At 37.6% G+C, this 16,359-nt stretch overlaps 1 protein-coding gene across 2 annotated transcripts in view; it reads left to right on the top strand.

Annotated features, from left to right (window-relative positions):
* The window catches only part of ADK (adenosine kinase), a 266,599-nt gene that overhangs the window by 106,781 nt on the left and 143,459 nt on the right, over positions 1 to 16,359 (top strand). For both annotated transcript variants that reach the window (XM_058810115.1, XM_058810117.1), the window contains exon 5: positions 12,661 to 12,833. In XM_058810115.1, coding sequence (XP_058666098.1) covers positions 12,661 to 12,833 — 173 coding nt within the window. The remainder of the gene's footprint in view (positions 1 to 12,660; positions 12,834 to 16,359) is intronic.

Below are 16,359 nucleotides of genomic sequence, written 5' to 3'. Positions count from 1 at the left end.
ATGATAAGATAAAAAAAACTCAAGAAGGAAACCTTTAAATGATGTTGCAGTTTTTGCCTTCCTGAAAGGGAGGTATCTCAAGATACTTACAGTCCAAAATGCCTTGATTTTAGTTTTCCATGGATGTTAAGATAAATACAATTATACTTACGAACTGCCACTAGAATAGATTTTATGCTGTACAGAAAATGATATAAAATACCAGAGTAATGAAAGTTAATTATAGATCCAAATTAATGAGCACATGTACTGTTAGAGTTTCACATGAAGTACATGCTGCTGTCTGTGCTGGATGTTGAGGGTTCACAATTAGCATGCCCTGCAGCCAGTGCAAGCAGGATATGGGGATATGGGGCTGTTGCCTTACCTGGTGCTGCTGAAAGCACCAGTGTCCCTGAACAGAAAACAACAGTTTGCTAAATGACATTATTGCTTAGACTGTTCTTTATCTTCTTCTATAAATCATACTTAAAAATATTTCTTTAAAAAGTAAATGGACTATTATATGTGCTCAGTTGGAGGTATTTTATGACAGATTTATTATAAAATCAGATTTACCAATTTTCTTGTATTACCAATGCATGAGCTGAGGATTTCTGTCTCATTCAATAGCATTGATTGTCCTCTATGACATGTACAGACCCAGAGTATGTCACGCCAAATTTTGGCCACAAGATTTTTCAATTTTTTTGTTATTTTTCGTAGCAGTTATTGCCTGTGATACTAGTAGAAGCTGCTCTAATCCTAGACTATGTTTTGGAAAACAGTACCTTCTGCAAATATTTCTGATTCTGTTTTTTGGGGGAGGAATGGTTTTGGTTTAGTTTTGTTTTTTCTTGTGTGGCAGCCCTTCCAACTCTTGCCTTTTGAAATTAAGTTGTGAATCCACATTTCACCCTTATAGTACAGTCCTCATCAATAGCATGCATTCCAAAATACAGATAACCCCCTTGGTCCCCACAAAAAATTCAAAATCTGTGAATTTGAGGGAGAGAAACAAATGCGTTTTCAGAGTTGCTGTTTTTGCCTATAGTTAAAGGATCAGTTGCCAGTAGTATTGTAAGGCATCTGTGTAACACTGAACTAATTGAGATCCCAAGTGGGCCAGGGCTTTCCAGATTTTCAGAAGAAACTGGAAAAGGAAGTTGTTAACTTCAAAATAGACCTGCCTCAAATAATATGATCTGGATCAGGAATGTACAGTTGCTAGCAAAGCATCTTCTCAATGTTTGGTGTATGTATTTCTCCTTTCTTGTTGATTTGGATTTTCCTGTAGTATGAAAGATAAGGTGAAGTTCATCAGGTATGACCCTGTGTGGTTTTTCTTAAGCCAATGGCCAAGAAGATGACTCTCTTTTTTAAAATCAAAACCAGCATTTTAGTAAATGTAAGCTTTCCATTGCCTTCCACTCCTGCCAGATCGGGTCTTGGAGTTCAGTGCTGAGGTGGAGCTGATCGTGGGAGTAAAGTGTCAACTGCCTTAGCAGGGATTGAATTCAGGAAAAAAACAAATTTAAGAGCAATTTGCAGTTCTTTTTCAGAAGTACACAGGAGTTGGCAACTAAATTATCTGTTCTGTGAAAATTATTTCAACTTACTGGAGTGTTTGAGCTATGTGCCAAGAAATCCAGGTAGTGTCAAGTGCAGCTTTCAACTGCAAATAATTATATGTGACTTCTGTAATACATTTAGTAAAAATAATTTAAAAAAAATTAGATTTGTTACAATGAAATATAAAAATTACCATGAGGGAAGAAAGATGTCTGTTTAAAATAAATCTATTTTGCTAATTTTTTTAATGTATCTTGGGAATCAGAATGGGATGTCTTTTAGTTCGTGGCAAATAGAAACTCTCCTAAATTAAATTGGTAAAAGCATTGGTTGTACTGCCACAGCAAATCTAAAGACATTATGGACAAAACTTGCAAAAAGAGATTCTTGTGATTGGAACAGATAAAATACAGTATTTATATGCTTAAGAAATAGTAAAAATAAGGGTTTTGCCATTCAGTTATTGGTGACTAGAATAAAGCCCCATCTATTTATGTGAATGGCTAACATGAACTGCAGTGGAGAAGCCACATGCCATGTCTCCCCTAAGTGACTGCAGAAGCATCTGACAGAAGGGCTTGAGGAAGTTCTCTGCACTGGGCTACAAAATTTCCCTGTCATTTCTCCTGTTGACATTTGTGCAGAATTCCCAATGTTACTGTGGCAGCGACCATAAGAAAAGAGTCATGCAGCTCTATATCCTGTCTTGATTTTGTATCTGGCTGGTATCAGAATAAAAAGCTTTTAGAAATGAGGAAGTGCATTCTTTATCCAAAGTTTCTTGTTCTTTTCTGAACTATTAAAGACACCTCTGTTTGTACACATTGCAGAGAACTTAATGGATTTGCTTTGATAACAAAACATTCTAATTTTAAGGGAGTACTTCCCATTAGGAATACTATGCCAGTTTTATTATTTTTGAGAGCATGTATGAGTTCTCCAAAGCATTGTTCACGTGCACACTGTGGACCAGTATTCCCCTGGAATCTCAGCTTGGGCTGTTCCAGTCACAGGTTTCGTGGACACCGAGCATTTCCAACTAAATGTGGTTGCAAGTCACATATGAGGAATCCAAAGGCTTTTCTGGGATTTGCCTGTCCTGAGGCAGTGATTTTTCAGTTGATTCACATTTTTCTTTCTTAGAAGAGGGATCATTTCTTAAGAATGTTGAACTTTGGAGGGGGAGCATTTCCATGTGGAACTGTGGATGAAGTATATGGTACAACAATTAGGAGAGGCCAATCCTGAAATTCTAATTCCTAAAAGGATCAACTCAAAGCCTAATGTCACCTTTCCAATGTTTTAACTTGGTCTGTCAGAGGGCTCATAGTCCAGTAAGAGAAAGCCTTGAAGTTAGAGGGAAGACACCCTATATTAATATTTTTTTAAAAACTTCTTTTCTCCTATTCTCTTTTGGAGAAGCTTGTTTATTTACTCTGGAAGAAATAAACTCCATATCAGCTTAGATGGAATGCTCCACCACAATACTGTAAGCCTTACTGGATATATATGATAGAGTTGAGGCTGAATTTGTACTCTTTGCTACTGGGTGTGATGGTTTTCTGTTTCTTTGGGAAAATATTGCAATTCAGTAGTGCTAATCTCATCAGTTCTGAATTTGTCTGGAGCTCCTGAAACCTTCCTTGTTTTGAACTTTTATTAAAAAACCCAGTTAAAATCTGGCTAATTGCTTAATTTCTACACTGATGCTGTTAGTGCTAGGTGATGTTATTGGTTGCTTTCCTGACTGGATTGTCTGTCTTTGTGGCATGGGGTGACAGGCTCTTACACAGGCTCATGTTTGCAACTTGAGAAGATGCTCTGTTACCTACAGGCCTTATCTTGGCATTTACATGAAACCCATCCGTTTCTAGTGGACTATCCTGGTTTTGTTTAATTTGGTTTTGTTTGGTTGGTTGGTTTTTTGTTTGGTTGTTGTTGTTAGATCTAGGTTATATCCCATTCCTTCAGAATAGATCTCCTGAAGAGATGCCATCGTGCCAAAAGTCAACACACTCCTGAGGCATCTTCAGTGGCATCTCAAGGATGTCTCTGTTCAAGCATTTTGTACATTTTTCCCTCATGGAGATTATCTACTGCTTTCCTTCCAAGCCCACGTCTCCATTGTGCCTTTGGTGCAACATCTGGGCGTGATGCATCCTTATTATAGTAAAGAGTTTTAGAATCAGTGTCTTCCTACAACTGCCAGGTAAACTTCTATGGTTCAAATACTACTTGGAGTCAGTCACTGTGGGAACAAGATGTGGAAATCAAATATTCACTGAATAAAAGAGAAGGCTGTTTAGTAGTAAAGGCAAATTCTTTGAAATGTACTTTGTGTAGGCAGGCTTGCAACTATCCCTCCTTCATTCTTTGTCCAAAAAGATTGGGATTTAGAAATGGGAGGGTGAAGTACATTTTACATTACCCAGTACTTGTTGCTGTGGCAACATAGATGCATAATTTTAAAGGCAAGCATTTTTTAGCCTTTGGGGTAGATCACATTTAGTGTCTTTTTCCTACTTCAGATTGAGAAACAGGATTTATGTTTCGTCAAATTTTTATAACTAGCACACATTTTCTTGAAATATGATGTATGTTATGTTTGTAAAATGTATAATAATTTATAAATTAGTAAAAAGGGTGATTTCCAATTGCTCTGGCATGCTTTAAAAAGAAAAGATTTGCTATTACAACAAAAATTATAATCTGTGTTACGAGAGCTTTGGTAAATAGTTTAATGCCCTGGGAATTCTTGACAACGATAGATGAAGACCTGCCACCTTAAAAACTCCCTTGCCTTTACTGCTTTCTAACTCCAGTAGTCAAAAGCTTTTAAGCTTTAAGTGCTCTGTCATATTTGTGGGCTTTTATAGCAAAGAGTAGAGCAGACAGCAGTGATGATGGAAAACGATGGTAGGTAGACTTAAAATACTATAAAGCATAGAGACAATTGTATGTAATGCCTGGAATTGAAACCTTTTTGAATGAAATGATCAGCCATATGTGCCACCCTTATGGACCCTGTAAGAAGAAGAAAAGAAATGTACCCTATTGCTAACTGTGCATGAAATTGCAGTGTTAGAAGATATTGACCAGATGTTTCAATCTCAACAAATAGCTTGTTATGTGACTGAGTGAAAATCTCTCTGCTGCTTTGATCACATACACCTTAAAGGAAGAAGTAATTTAATAGAGGTTGTCCAAGTTCATCATTGTCAATAAACTTTGACTTGACCTTTGCCATCTGTTTTTGATACTGTTGCTGATAGAAACTGATAGGCAGCTGTTTACAGTTTGTGCTATGTGAATTCTGTGCTGCCAGACAATGAAAGAAGTCTCACCACTTGTGGATTTTTTGCTGTCCTTTTCTGAGTGTGGGTGTATTCATTGAGACTGCACATCATTTAGCAGGGGAGTGTGGCTGACATATGCATGGGTTTTGAAAAGGAAGTTTTGTTTTTCTGTTACAGATATGCAAAATCATACATGAAATATCCTAAAAGTGTCACTTTTCACCAGCATCAGCTTCACTTATAGAATAGTACCTAAATACATATACAATGTTTTACACTGAATTTTAAGGTGTTTTTAAATTGCTTATCAGTTTTTAAAATTTATTTGAAGTGCTAATTCTTTACAAGTAGGCTGAGGCATTAACAGTACCGTACAGTTGCCCAGTGATTCTGTCTCACTCTATCTGGGCATGATGTTCCATTTTAATGTTTTTATATCCTTCTATTCACATCTGAACACCGCTGCTTCTGACCAGGGACGAACAACACTCTATGTTGTACTTTATTTGCCACTTTTCATTATTTCACACCCAGTCTTCAAGAAGGATGTTGGTAAATTTGGATTTTTTTACTGATAAAGATACTCTTAATCCTTACTTCATGCACAGCTTTGCAATATTGGTGATTTTTTAAATAAATAGTTGTATACACTGCAACAGCTGCAGGAGAGTCCCAAGTAAATCTGGAATTCTTTCTGTTGTGATACCCTTCAGGTAGCTGTCATCTGTGACAGTGATGAAGAACTGGTGTGACCAGCCCTTTTCTGTATGTCTGTCATCTTTTACCTGGATTTAGGAAGGGAATGCACAGAGTTTGAGGACAGGGATGACACATCAGATTGGGCAGTGGGGCTGTGGTTGGCGACTCTGCCCTTCAAATGGGAATAGGACACAAGGCCAGCTGTGTCTCAGTTGCATGCCCTGTGAGGCCTTGCAGGAGGCATTCTGCCTTTGGCCTCAGATAACATAAATTAACCTTCAGAAGAGAGGCTACAGCACTTCAGGTATTTGAGGCAGAACTGTAACATTATAAATACAGCATAAGAGTGTGATGGAGTAAGGTAGGTTGGAATTAAGTGTTACTTAAAGGGAGCAGTAAAAAAGAGCACTTGCTTTTGATCACATTGAAACTTTGGAATATGGCTACTAAATGTTTAATTACAGAAAATATGCTTGTATTTCCTTGTACAGCAAGAAGCTTACAAGCTAGACTAAAAATAAAACAGTGAACAAACAGATGAAGAGCAATGATGAATAGGAAACGGAATACAGAAGAATAGCAGCACTAAAAATAGTTATTTGTGTTATAGAACTTTTTTTTAGAGGCAGTTTGTTACATTTGTTTGTAAATGTAGAAGTGAATGCAGTTCTGCTCCTGAATGATTAATATTTTGATAGGCATCTTAATTTGAAAAGCTGTAGCAAAAGTCTCTTGTGGCACCGTGTTAAAACTAATAGATGTTCCTGTGCAGGGATTTGTATCACACATGTTGAGTCAAATGCTGAAAAGATTTAGATATTGGTCTCAGTGAAAGGCTTTAAATAGTCATTTCCTTAGAAAAAATGTTATCACTTTTATCTAATTTGACTGGAAGTTGCTTGAGGGTGTTGTTATGCATTTTAACAATATCACTTCCTCATGCAAGATTTGGCAGCTTCAGCTAATGGTGGAAGAATTACTGTACAGGACATAGGGCTCCTTTTCACAAGCCTACTTTTACAAAGATAAGCTTATTTTTTCTTTTTCCCATTTTTTTTCTTTTCTGGCCACTATGTGATAATAGCTGTTGTAATGTTTAAAAATCCATCAATGAAAATAAGAGAAAGGAAGAAAGTTGCAAAGGTATTGGAACAAACTGTAGTAACTCCTCTGTCTCCCAGGGTCTTGCTGGTGTTGTCTCATAACAGTGATTCTGGGGTTAGGTGTACTGGGTCTGCTGGGAATGAAGTTAATTTTTCATAGCAGCCCATATGGTTCTGGGTTTAGGTTGGTCACCAAAACTGTGTTATTTAACACAGCAATGGTTTAGCTATTGCTGAACAGTGTTTGCACAGCATCAAGGCCTTCTCTGGTTTTTTCACTCTGCTGCCCCCAGCAAGTAGACTGTGTAGAGGGAAAGAAGTTTTGAAGGCACACAGTCAGGACAGCTGACCAAGGAGATAATCCAGGCCACACAGAATATGGCCAGCAATAAAACTGGAAGGGAGGGAATGTTTTTCTAAGTGGCCTTGGGCTCAGACAGTGCCTGGGCATCAATCTGCTGATGGAAGGTAGTGAATGAATGTCTTTGCATCATTTCTTCTTGAGCCTTGTGGTTTTTTTTCTCACTGTTGCATTTCTCATTCTCTCCTTTATCCCTCAAAGAGGGAGGATTGAGAGAGTTGCTGGGTGGAGGCTTAACTGCTGGCTGGGGTTACTCCACAATGGTAGGGATTTTAAATGAATGTGAAATTAAATGTGCAATGGTAACGTACTATTGCGTTCTTTTTGAGCCCTAGGTGAATCATATCATACGCAACAAATAAGTGAGCTCACTTGGAACAGTGACACTTTCTTTTTTTAGTATTGTTTTGCATATTATCAGGCTTCTGAGTTTTTAAGAGATATTATTTAATTTTTGATCCCATGTGCTCTCATTTTATATGGCCATCTAAGATGAGTTGTGATTTAATTTCCTTTAACATCTAAAGTATTCCTAAAACTGTTTCAAAGGGGTTTTAATGGGCAGGGATTGAATGGACTGTATATATATTGGTGGTTGGACATCACAGAGACACAGTTGGTGGGGGGCACAACAGACAGGTACAACTTTTTGAAAAATATGTGGACTCATTCTAAAATCTAGAATATAAAAATAAGCAATACTCCATTCCTGTTTTGATTTACACTTCATTAGTAGTTGCTCACATTGTTTAGTTTAGATTTTAGCAGGCATCTTAAATCTTAGCTAATTTTAGGTCCTTGGAGTCCTCTCCTCTGTGAACTGCAATTTAAAATACGATCAGATTTGACAGGTCATGCAGAGAAGAGTCCAACTTCAAATAACGTTCTTCAGATGCACTTCAGATGTCTGTATTCAGTGTTAATGAGTTTTGAAGATCCTTCACTGTGAAGGGGCATAATGCTTCCTGTTGTTTTGGCAGTTCCTAGGCATTTGGGATTCAAGTCCACAGCTGAAAACTCCAGTGTGCAGAGAAGGTATGTCAGTCTAAGCAAAGCTTTGGATGCTTTGGCGTTGTTAGTTTAAGATGACTGACAGATGTGGAAGTGCACTACTAGCTGCCACTTAAAAAATTAATTCAGGAGCTCAGGCAGAGAACAATGTGGTTGTGAGTGTCTTCATCAGCCTCCTTGTTCCAGTTATCAGTGTTGTCCAGTTAATGGTGGCACTTTTAAAGCAAAGCAGAGAGTTGGAGTAAAATGAAATAATTTCTGAAAGATCTTTGTTATAGACAGAAGGCTGTAAAGCTGCTCTAGGATTCATCTGTAGGATGTTTCTTTTTTAAGTCTTATGGTAATGTGTACTGAGACCCAGCAGAAGAAAACTCTCCTTTAGTAAGGAGAGTGTCTTTGCAACTGAAGACAGTGAGGTAAATTAGTGGGGTCCTCCTCTACAATGAACTTTGCAAGAACAGCAAATGAAAAGCTTCAAATGCAGATCAAGTGTTGTGGTAGGGCATACTGGATTCTGCTCCTGTGGCAGAAGCATGGCATTCTCAACATAAATAGCATAAGCCTGGGCAATGCAAAGTTAAGAACTTTCCCTTTCTCTAATTGTATAAGGCCACTGATTTTCTTTCACATAATATGAAGGGGCTTTTTCTTTTTTTTGGGGGGGGGGGCAGGGGGTTGTGGAGGGATATTGGTTCTCAAAAGGCAGCACTGAGTATCCAATCAAAGTCAAGTCACTTCTAGTGTTAGAAGTGCTTCTAGGAGTGCTTCTGTAACTCAGAAGAAAGGAGAAAGATTGTTTCCAAAAGCCATTTTCTAATCAGACAAAAGTGGGAAATAGGTGTACTACATCTTTGAGTCTGAGGAAGTGAAAGAGTGGGACATAGTTCACTCCAGGCAGTCTCAAAGTCACAACTCTTCAGAAGCTTTTCTTGTTACCAAGTTTTCTTGGCATCTCAACATCTTGCAAGAAAAGATGGTGCTGTTCTCTGCAATTACCACCCACTCCCTGGAACACAAAGGTTCTTACACTTCTCTGATAGCTAAAGCTTGCCAGAAAGTTCATCATCTTCAACTCTGATCATCAAAAATCACATGAACAGATAGTCCTACTACTGTGAACCCAAGTTAACCTCATGAAAATAAGGAGAGAAGTGTTTTGTCACCCTCTAGTGTGTCTTGGAGCGGCCAGGGTGCTGGCTTCTTTTGCAAGTACTGGCCTCGGTATTTGATTGTAAGAAACAATGTGTCTGTAGGGACATTAGATGAACCTAATATTAGATTATGCTTATTTTGAAATCAGCTGAATTTTAAGATAGATTTGTGCTAAAGGCAAGGCATAAATATAAAAAAATAATTGAAATTAAAAGTTTTCTTTGCATTCATCAGAGTGCATGCAAGAAAAATGTGAGGAAAATGCAATCTGTTTAACTCAAGAGAAGTCTGAAAGGTGTTCTATTTCCTGTGCTCCTTTCTCTGTCACAGATGTTTATGTTAACTGAAAAGGTCAGGACCTGTCCTTGTGTGTACCTGATGTCCAAGCTGTATTGACAGAAGAAAACTTTAGAGCAGAGAAATACATTAGATTTCATAAACCACTCCTTGAGTTTCCTGTGTGATACCCCGCTCCTGAGGCTGTCGTGTTCTTTCATGATAAGTTCCTACTTTTGACACTTCTGTCTTTGGTCCATTAGCAGCCTCAAATTCCCTTGGGTGCTGGTGAGGATTCATGGTGTGGCCAGGTGCCAACCTCTCCTGACCAGACTGTCAATACAGTTTGTTAGTAGCTGCCTCTCTGCCTAGCCAAACCCTGGATAATTAACTCATTATGCTGATTCCTGCTGAGCTGGGTCATTTTCTGTTTCTGTTGAGAGTCTTTTTCATTCAATTAAATCTTCTATTTCACATAAATCTATGAAACTAATTTTCAGTCTCTATAACCATATACCTAGCATTAACGTGTGCAGTTTGTTATTGGCCTGCATATGATACTGGCTGTAAGGCTGCATGGCTGCTTCACAATGATAAACATCTCCTGATGACTAACTCCCATTCCCATTTAGAATGTTTTAGCCAAGGAGTCACTAATAACAACAGTGTGTGAAATAGCCCAGAGAAGCCTGTTTTTTCATATCAGGTTATTCAAACTTAAAATCATGTTCTGGGTCAAATAAAAAAGAAATCCTCAAGTGCCTGCCTTGAAGAACCTCTCGTTTTTTTCACATGTACACAAAAGATGCCTGCTGTGGCTCATTCCACAAGGTGCAACTTCGGTGGTGTACCACAGAGAGAGATGCTTCTATCATTCAGTTTCACCAAGTCTGTAATGTGATGTATGTAGCCTTTTAGCTGAGGAGAGGAGGATCAGCTTGGGCAAGTTCTGCAGCTGACAGCACCTCACCACCATTACTGTGGGAGTAAGAGCAGATCATTCAAAGGACTGTTGGTAACTGGAGATCTGTGGTGAGAGGGTCTCTGCAGAAACACTGCTGAACTGCTTTGCTGTCTTCCTCAGTGTTTCTTAACTCATATACTCAAAATAATACCTATACAGTGGGAGCATCCTATATAATACCTGTATTTTGAATAATCATGAGTATGAGTAGAACTGCTGATGGAAGAAGTAGTCTGCACCACATACAGAGATTCATCTCAGGAAAGTCTGGATTATAACTTTTAATTCTCAAGTATAACTTGACTTAAATTTAAAATCAGGATTGTGAGAGCTTATATATGGCATGTATCACATCTGAATTCAAACTGAGCTGGTGCCAATAGCCAAAACTTGAATGGGAATTGTTTTTTTCAGAGATCTATGTGAAATATTAGTTATTACTGCTATAAATGTTGTCAGACTTTATATATAAAGTAATATCATATGATAAAATGTTGTAAGCCTTAAGTGCAGTTTGAAGTCTTATGTTTTTTGAAGATATTTTTGGGTTTGATTCTTTGATAAATGTTGTTCATAGTGATCTCTATTAATTCTTGTTATTGGTGACAGTAAGGCATGCTTGCATGGGGCACAAACCTTCAGGTACTTCTGTTCTTACCCGTGTGGAAATTTGTTCCATATTTGCTTACAGTTGGTCACAGAACTTTTCATCTTACTAAATTATCTGTTCCACTTAATCATACCTCCAAATATAAAGGATTATTGTTCCTGAGGCATCCTAAATGAACACTGTGCAAATGCATATTATGTATGTGCAAAGGTATGTCAAATACAAGGATGTAATTGATAGCCTTGTATGAAATGTATTAACTCTCTTATTAGGGATTTTCTTAATTTATGTTAGAGTGGTATGGAATGGAGAAGCAGAGCATATGCATTTCATGAATGAGAGATTTAATGCTGCCACCATTGGATGATAAAATCTTTTTTCTCCTTAAACTTTATTCAAAATTGCTGTAAGAAAGAGACCTGGCAACTTTTGCCCTCCATTGTCTAATTAATAAAGACTTTACATGACCAAAGGTTTACTTTTCTCCCTCTCTTGCTCTTCCCTCTGGAGCTGGTAATAATAAAGATGTGACTAAGTATGTATTTGCAACTTAGTTACTTGACCTTTCTACAACCCACAGCTACCACGAATGCTGCTTTGTAATGGAGACATTATCATTTATTTAAATCTTGATTAGGAAACAATTATAAGTAGGGTTTTAGTATAGCAGAAAATTGCTGTAGCCTTTAATTCATACTATAGATTGAGTGGATAAGCTTGCTGACTGTAATTAGAATGAATTATAATGACTTTAGTTGGCTGACTCACCACCAGCAGAGTAGGGCCTATGATTGTTTCTTCACATTTATTTTTTTGATTCACTCTTGATTTCACATTGCTGATAAATGCTGGTTTTCAACTTAGCACAAAATGGAGTTATGTTTACAGCTGAATGATACATTTTTTATTAATACAATGAAAACTTTATGAAATAATCTGGTACCTTAACAACGTTGGGCATCTATTCTCTTTACAATTCAAGTGACAGAGCTGCTCTTAGTAAAGTTGGAGATTAGATACTTTCATGTGTGGTTTAACAGTCTAAAGAGGGAGCATTTTCTTTTTGCATGCAATTAAGTGTAAGGCAAAATGATTTTTTTCTGTACCACTTAGCTTTTATATATATTATGAATGTTGCATAATGTTGCTTACGTTTCTCAAATGTCTTTTCTTATATGCTATCCCTTTTTATTTATTTATTTGTTTGGAGGGGTTTGGTGGACAATTTTTTTCCTTTTTTTCTTTTGTATTGTCTACAGTTTTTCCTTGAAGATACTGTATGTTGCTTGATTTAGTGTAAGTTTAGAGGCAACTCCTTTGAGCAAGGAACTTCTTTTTGTATACCTTGTAAAAACATACTAATGTACTTTATTTATCATGAGCTACATTTATTTAGGTTTTACATTAGGTGTTTCAGGCTCAGTGGGATCATTAAGAGTAAGTTTTGTTTTCTTTGCTGCCCTTTCCTCCTTTGATTTACAAGATGCTTTTTACTTCAGGCATACAAGTGTTCTTTAAGTCAAAATGTAGGCATAGAGTTAAATATGGTGAGTGGAGAGAAAAAATGGAAAAAATAATATACCAGATATGTTAACTTTGTTTTGTGGTTTGTTTTTTTTTCTTCTGCCAATCTGCAGTGGATGATTCAGAAACCTCACAAAGCTGCAACTTTCTTCGGGTGCATTGGCAAGGATAAATTTGGAGAGATCTTGAAGAAGAAGGCTGAGGAGGCTCATGTGGATGCCCATTATTATGAGCAGAGTGAACAGCCAACAGGAACCTGTGCTGCCTGCATCACTAGTGATAACAGGTCAGGGGCTTTTGATATCTTCTGAAGGTACAGATGCAGTTGGCATAGTGAATGTAGCCTAATTTGCTTGGAGTATCCAGCCTTGAAAAATTGTGATTTGAATGATAAAGTGTTAGCACTGTTTTGAGACACAGAACTGCCTAGGCCATAGTTTGGGGCTGGGCAGTATTAATATACTTTCAGAGAACAGCAGTTGTACTGTGACCAGAAAGTGTGAGATAATAATACACTACTTCTTCCTGAACTTGATAGCTTCCACTTGCTCTCGAGAGACAAAATATGTGGGAGACAGCAGTTGGTTAACAAGTATGTTTATGCAGCCTATGTGCAAGCTGATTGGTACATAAGGCTTATAATTGATTAGCAAGCCAGGAATATGCCTCAGGTGATACTGAGTTTAGCTATATGCTGATAGCTGTCAGCATATAGCCAGATTGAAAGGGTTAATTTAATTTTATACAAGAAAAAAGCTTTTTGTTTTGCTATTGCACTTTTTGAGAAATTCTTCTAGTACCTATAATTATGTTTGTCTACGTTTTAAGAATTTCTTCTGAATTTCTTCCATGTTTTTATTTGTTACTTTTTTGCTGTTAATTTTTCTTGAGCATGGCCCTTTGCTTTATTCTTTCACCCTCTACTCAGAACTCTTGAACTTGTATTCTGCTTTTTTGCTGATTACCTTCTGACAATTTCTTCAGCGATTTCAAAGCAGCCAATCAGGTTAGCCTTAATTTTGAGACATTAGTGGCACACTTCAGCTCTCCCTGACTTCTGACAATATTTAAATTTTTTGATACTACATACTGAATCAATAATGAAAATTGCATCAGTTACCCTAAAGAATATTTTATTTTTGGCTCAGAATAAGATTAAAATATCTGTCATTACCCTTTTTGGTTTCTCTCTGTGGCTTTCAATGCCATTGGTCCTGAGGACCTGCTCTTTTCCTTTCAAAGCAGTATCTGGAGTTAGTAGAATTTATTCAAGTGAGATAGCAGTTCCCTAATTAAAGTCCACACCATAATTCCAGAGAAGTTGGTGAATGTTCTGGGTAGAGTTAGAAAAGGTGGTAGAGAGTAACATGAACTGAAATGAGAGTCAGAGGAGGAAATGTTTTCTATATAACATGTAGAATTCTAGAACAGCTTTAATTAGAGCAGGCATCTGAGATAAACCCCTGCAGAAGGCAGGAGCAGCTTCAAAGGTAGGTTTTTCATGGCCATGTCCAGCTGGGTTGTGAATATCACAAAGGATAGAGGTTGCACAAGCTCTCTGGGCAAACTCTTCAAATGTTTGATCGCTCTTCGTGGGAGAAATTATTTTGATGGTACCCAGTTGCAGTATTCCTTCTTTCAGCTTGTGTCTGTTCTTTCTTGTGTTCAAGAATAGTGTGGCTCCATCTCCTCTGTAAACTTTCATTAGATATTTGAAGAAAGAAGGAAGGTCTCCCCTTAGGTACCTGTTCTTAATGTTCACCCAAAACTATTCTGCATTTAAGTGCTCCAGCCTCCTAATAATATTGATGGCCCACTGCTGGACTCAGTGCTCTATGTTAGTGTCTTGTAATGGAAAAGTCAAAGCTGTAAACAGAACTCCAGATAAGGTGTGGAGACAGAGGTTCTCCTCCATTCTGGATCTTTAACTTCCTTTGTCTTCCTCTCTCCATGTTTACTCATATACACCTGATTGTGATGTACCATCCCTGTATCATCCACTACTGACTCATGTTCCAAGCCTGGTTCACCAGCATCTCCAGGTCCTTCTCTGAAAAAGAGAAGTAGTGTAGTGTGTAGTACCCTGTCAACATTCAGTCTGTATTGTTGTGTGTAACTGCGTGACTTTGCATTTACCTTCAAGTTTTCTGCCAGCCCAATTCTTCAGGCTTTTGCAGATCCACCGAATGACAGACAGCCCTGTCCTCCAGCTTATCAACCTGTCCCTCCCAGTTTAATGTTGTACATAATGTCTTACTCTCTGGAATGAATGCACATAGTCTGTGGAGGAAGGAAGTTCATTGATCTTCGTCTGGAGTTCTGACACTAATTATGTCTACAGACTTCCCCCTTCATCTCCAAGATCCATATTCACTTTTTCAAAGAGAAGAAAAGCAATAAAGATGTTTTTGCTCTGTGATTCTCTCTGCCTTCAGTCATACAGTGCCTGTGTATACATGCTGCAGCAATCATCATTTGCTAGATAACGTGATGGGAAACTGAAGTCAAGACTGCCAGTAGGCGCACAGTATGAATTAAAAAAAAACCACATGCATCTCAATGGAATTTAAAAATTTAGGTAAATTTGTTCATAAGAAGGTCTGAAAATACTTCTTTGACTTAATAAGCAGTATTTTTGGTTTGCTAGCATAAACCACTCTTTTTTCTTAATATCAAATATTTGCTCACATACTAGACAGTGGCTTCATCTCAATCGATGCTTGAGAGAGGCAGGGAGTTCATGCTCCTTGGGAGAAGAAAAACTAGCTGATGGTTGCTGCTGAAGGCTTTATTGTGCAATTGTCTATCCTGTGAGAGCAAGTTTATTCTCAATCTTTAATTACCCTCTGATTGTTTTTTTGTTTTTAACATTCTATATATTGCTAAGAATCACTTCAACTTTGTCCCATCTGATAACATTTTTATTGATCAATCTCTTGTCTTAACTCCAATATGTGCTAACTTCCTTCCTCAGCTCTCTTGTCTCTTTTGGAACACCTGACTTAGTAGCATTCCTGGTTTTCCTAGGAAGTTGCTGTATATATTTATGTTCCAGATGCCCTGATATAAATGTTTCTTGCTTCTGCTAACTCTGTCTACCTTTTTGCAAGAAAGGGTTCTGATCTGATGTATGACTACCATCCTGAATTCTCTAGTTTAGCAATACTAATATGCTTTGTTTTCTCAGAGCTTTTCAAGAAAATCCTAACATGTGATTAAAATCTGAAGTAATACCTTCATCCTGTCATAGTCTATGACTTTGATTTGTGCCTTCTGCTTAGAAATAACCACATGCACAGTGTCTCCATGAAGCTGTTTTGATTGAAGCACTCTGGCTGTCTCCAATTACTGTATTTCATTGAAAAATATCTACCTAGTCTGTGCTCCACATGTTGAACTGAGTGCTGTCAGACTTAGAGTTTTAATTTGGAAAAGTTCACTGCTTTGTCGTCAGTGTAGCAATCTTTTATTGCCCATATGTGCAGAGCATCTCTCCAGTTGGATGTAGCCACACAGAGCTAGGTTTATAGTTTCAGGGGCATGTGGTAAGTGAAAGGAAACATATAGAAAGTCTTTGCTCAGTTTTTTGGAACAGAATTGCTTTTCACTTAGCAACATACGTAGACAGACAAGATTTCTTTTTTTTTTTTTCCAACTATGTCCTTGATGGATATTAGGGTTTGCCAAAACTGAAAGATTTAATTTGCTTTAAAGTTTGATTTAAAGAAAATTACCGCAGTTATGCACATGTCTTTCTTGGATTCACTTGGATCTCCACTGGATTTCTTGTCATTGAAATAGTAATACCCATG

This window comes from Ammospiza caudacuta, chromosome 9 (assembly GCF_027887145.1).
Source record: "Ammospiza caudacuta isolate bAmmCau1 chromosome 9, bAmmCau1.pri, whole genome shotgun sequence".
NCBI lineage: Eukaryota > Metazoa > Chordata > Aves > Passeriformes > Passerellidae > Ammospiza > Ammospiza caudacuta.
This window is presented reverse-complemented; position numbering and strand designations above follow the sequence as displayed.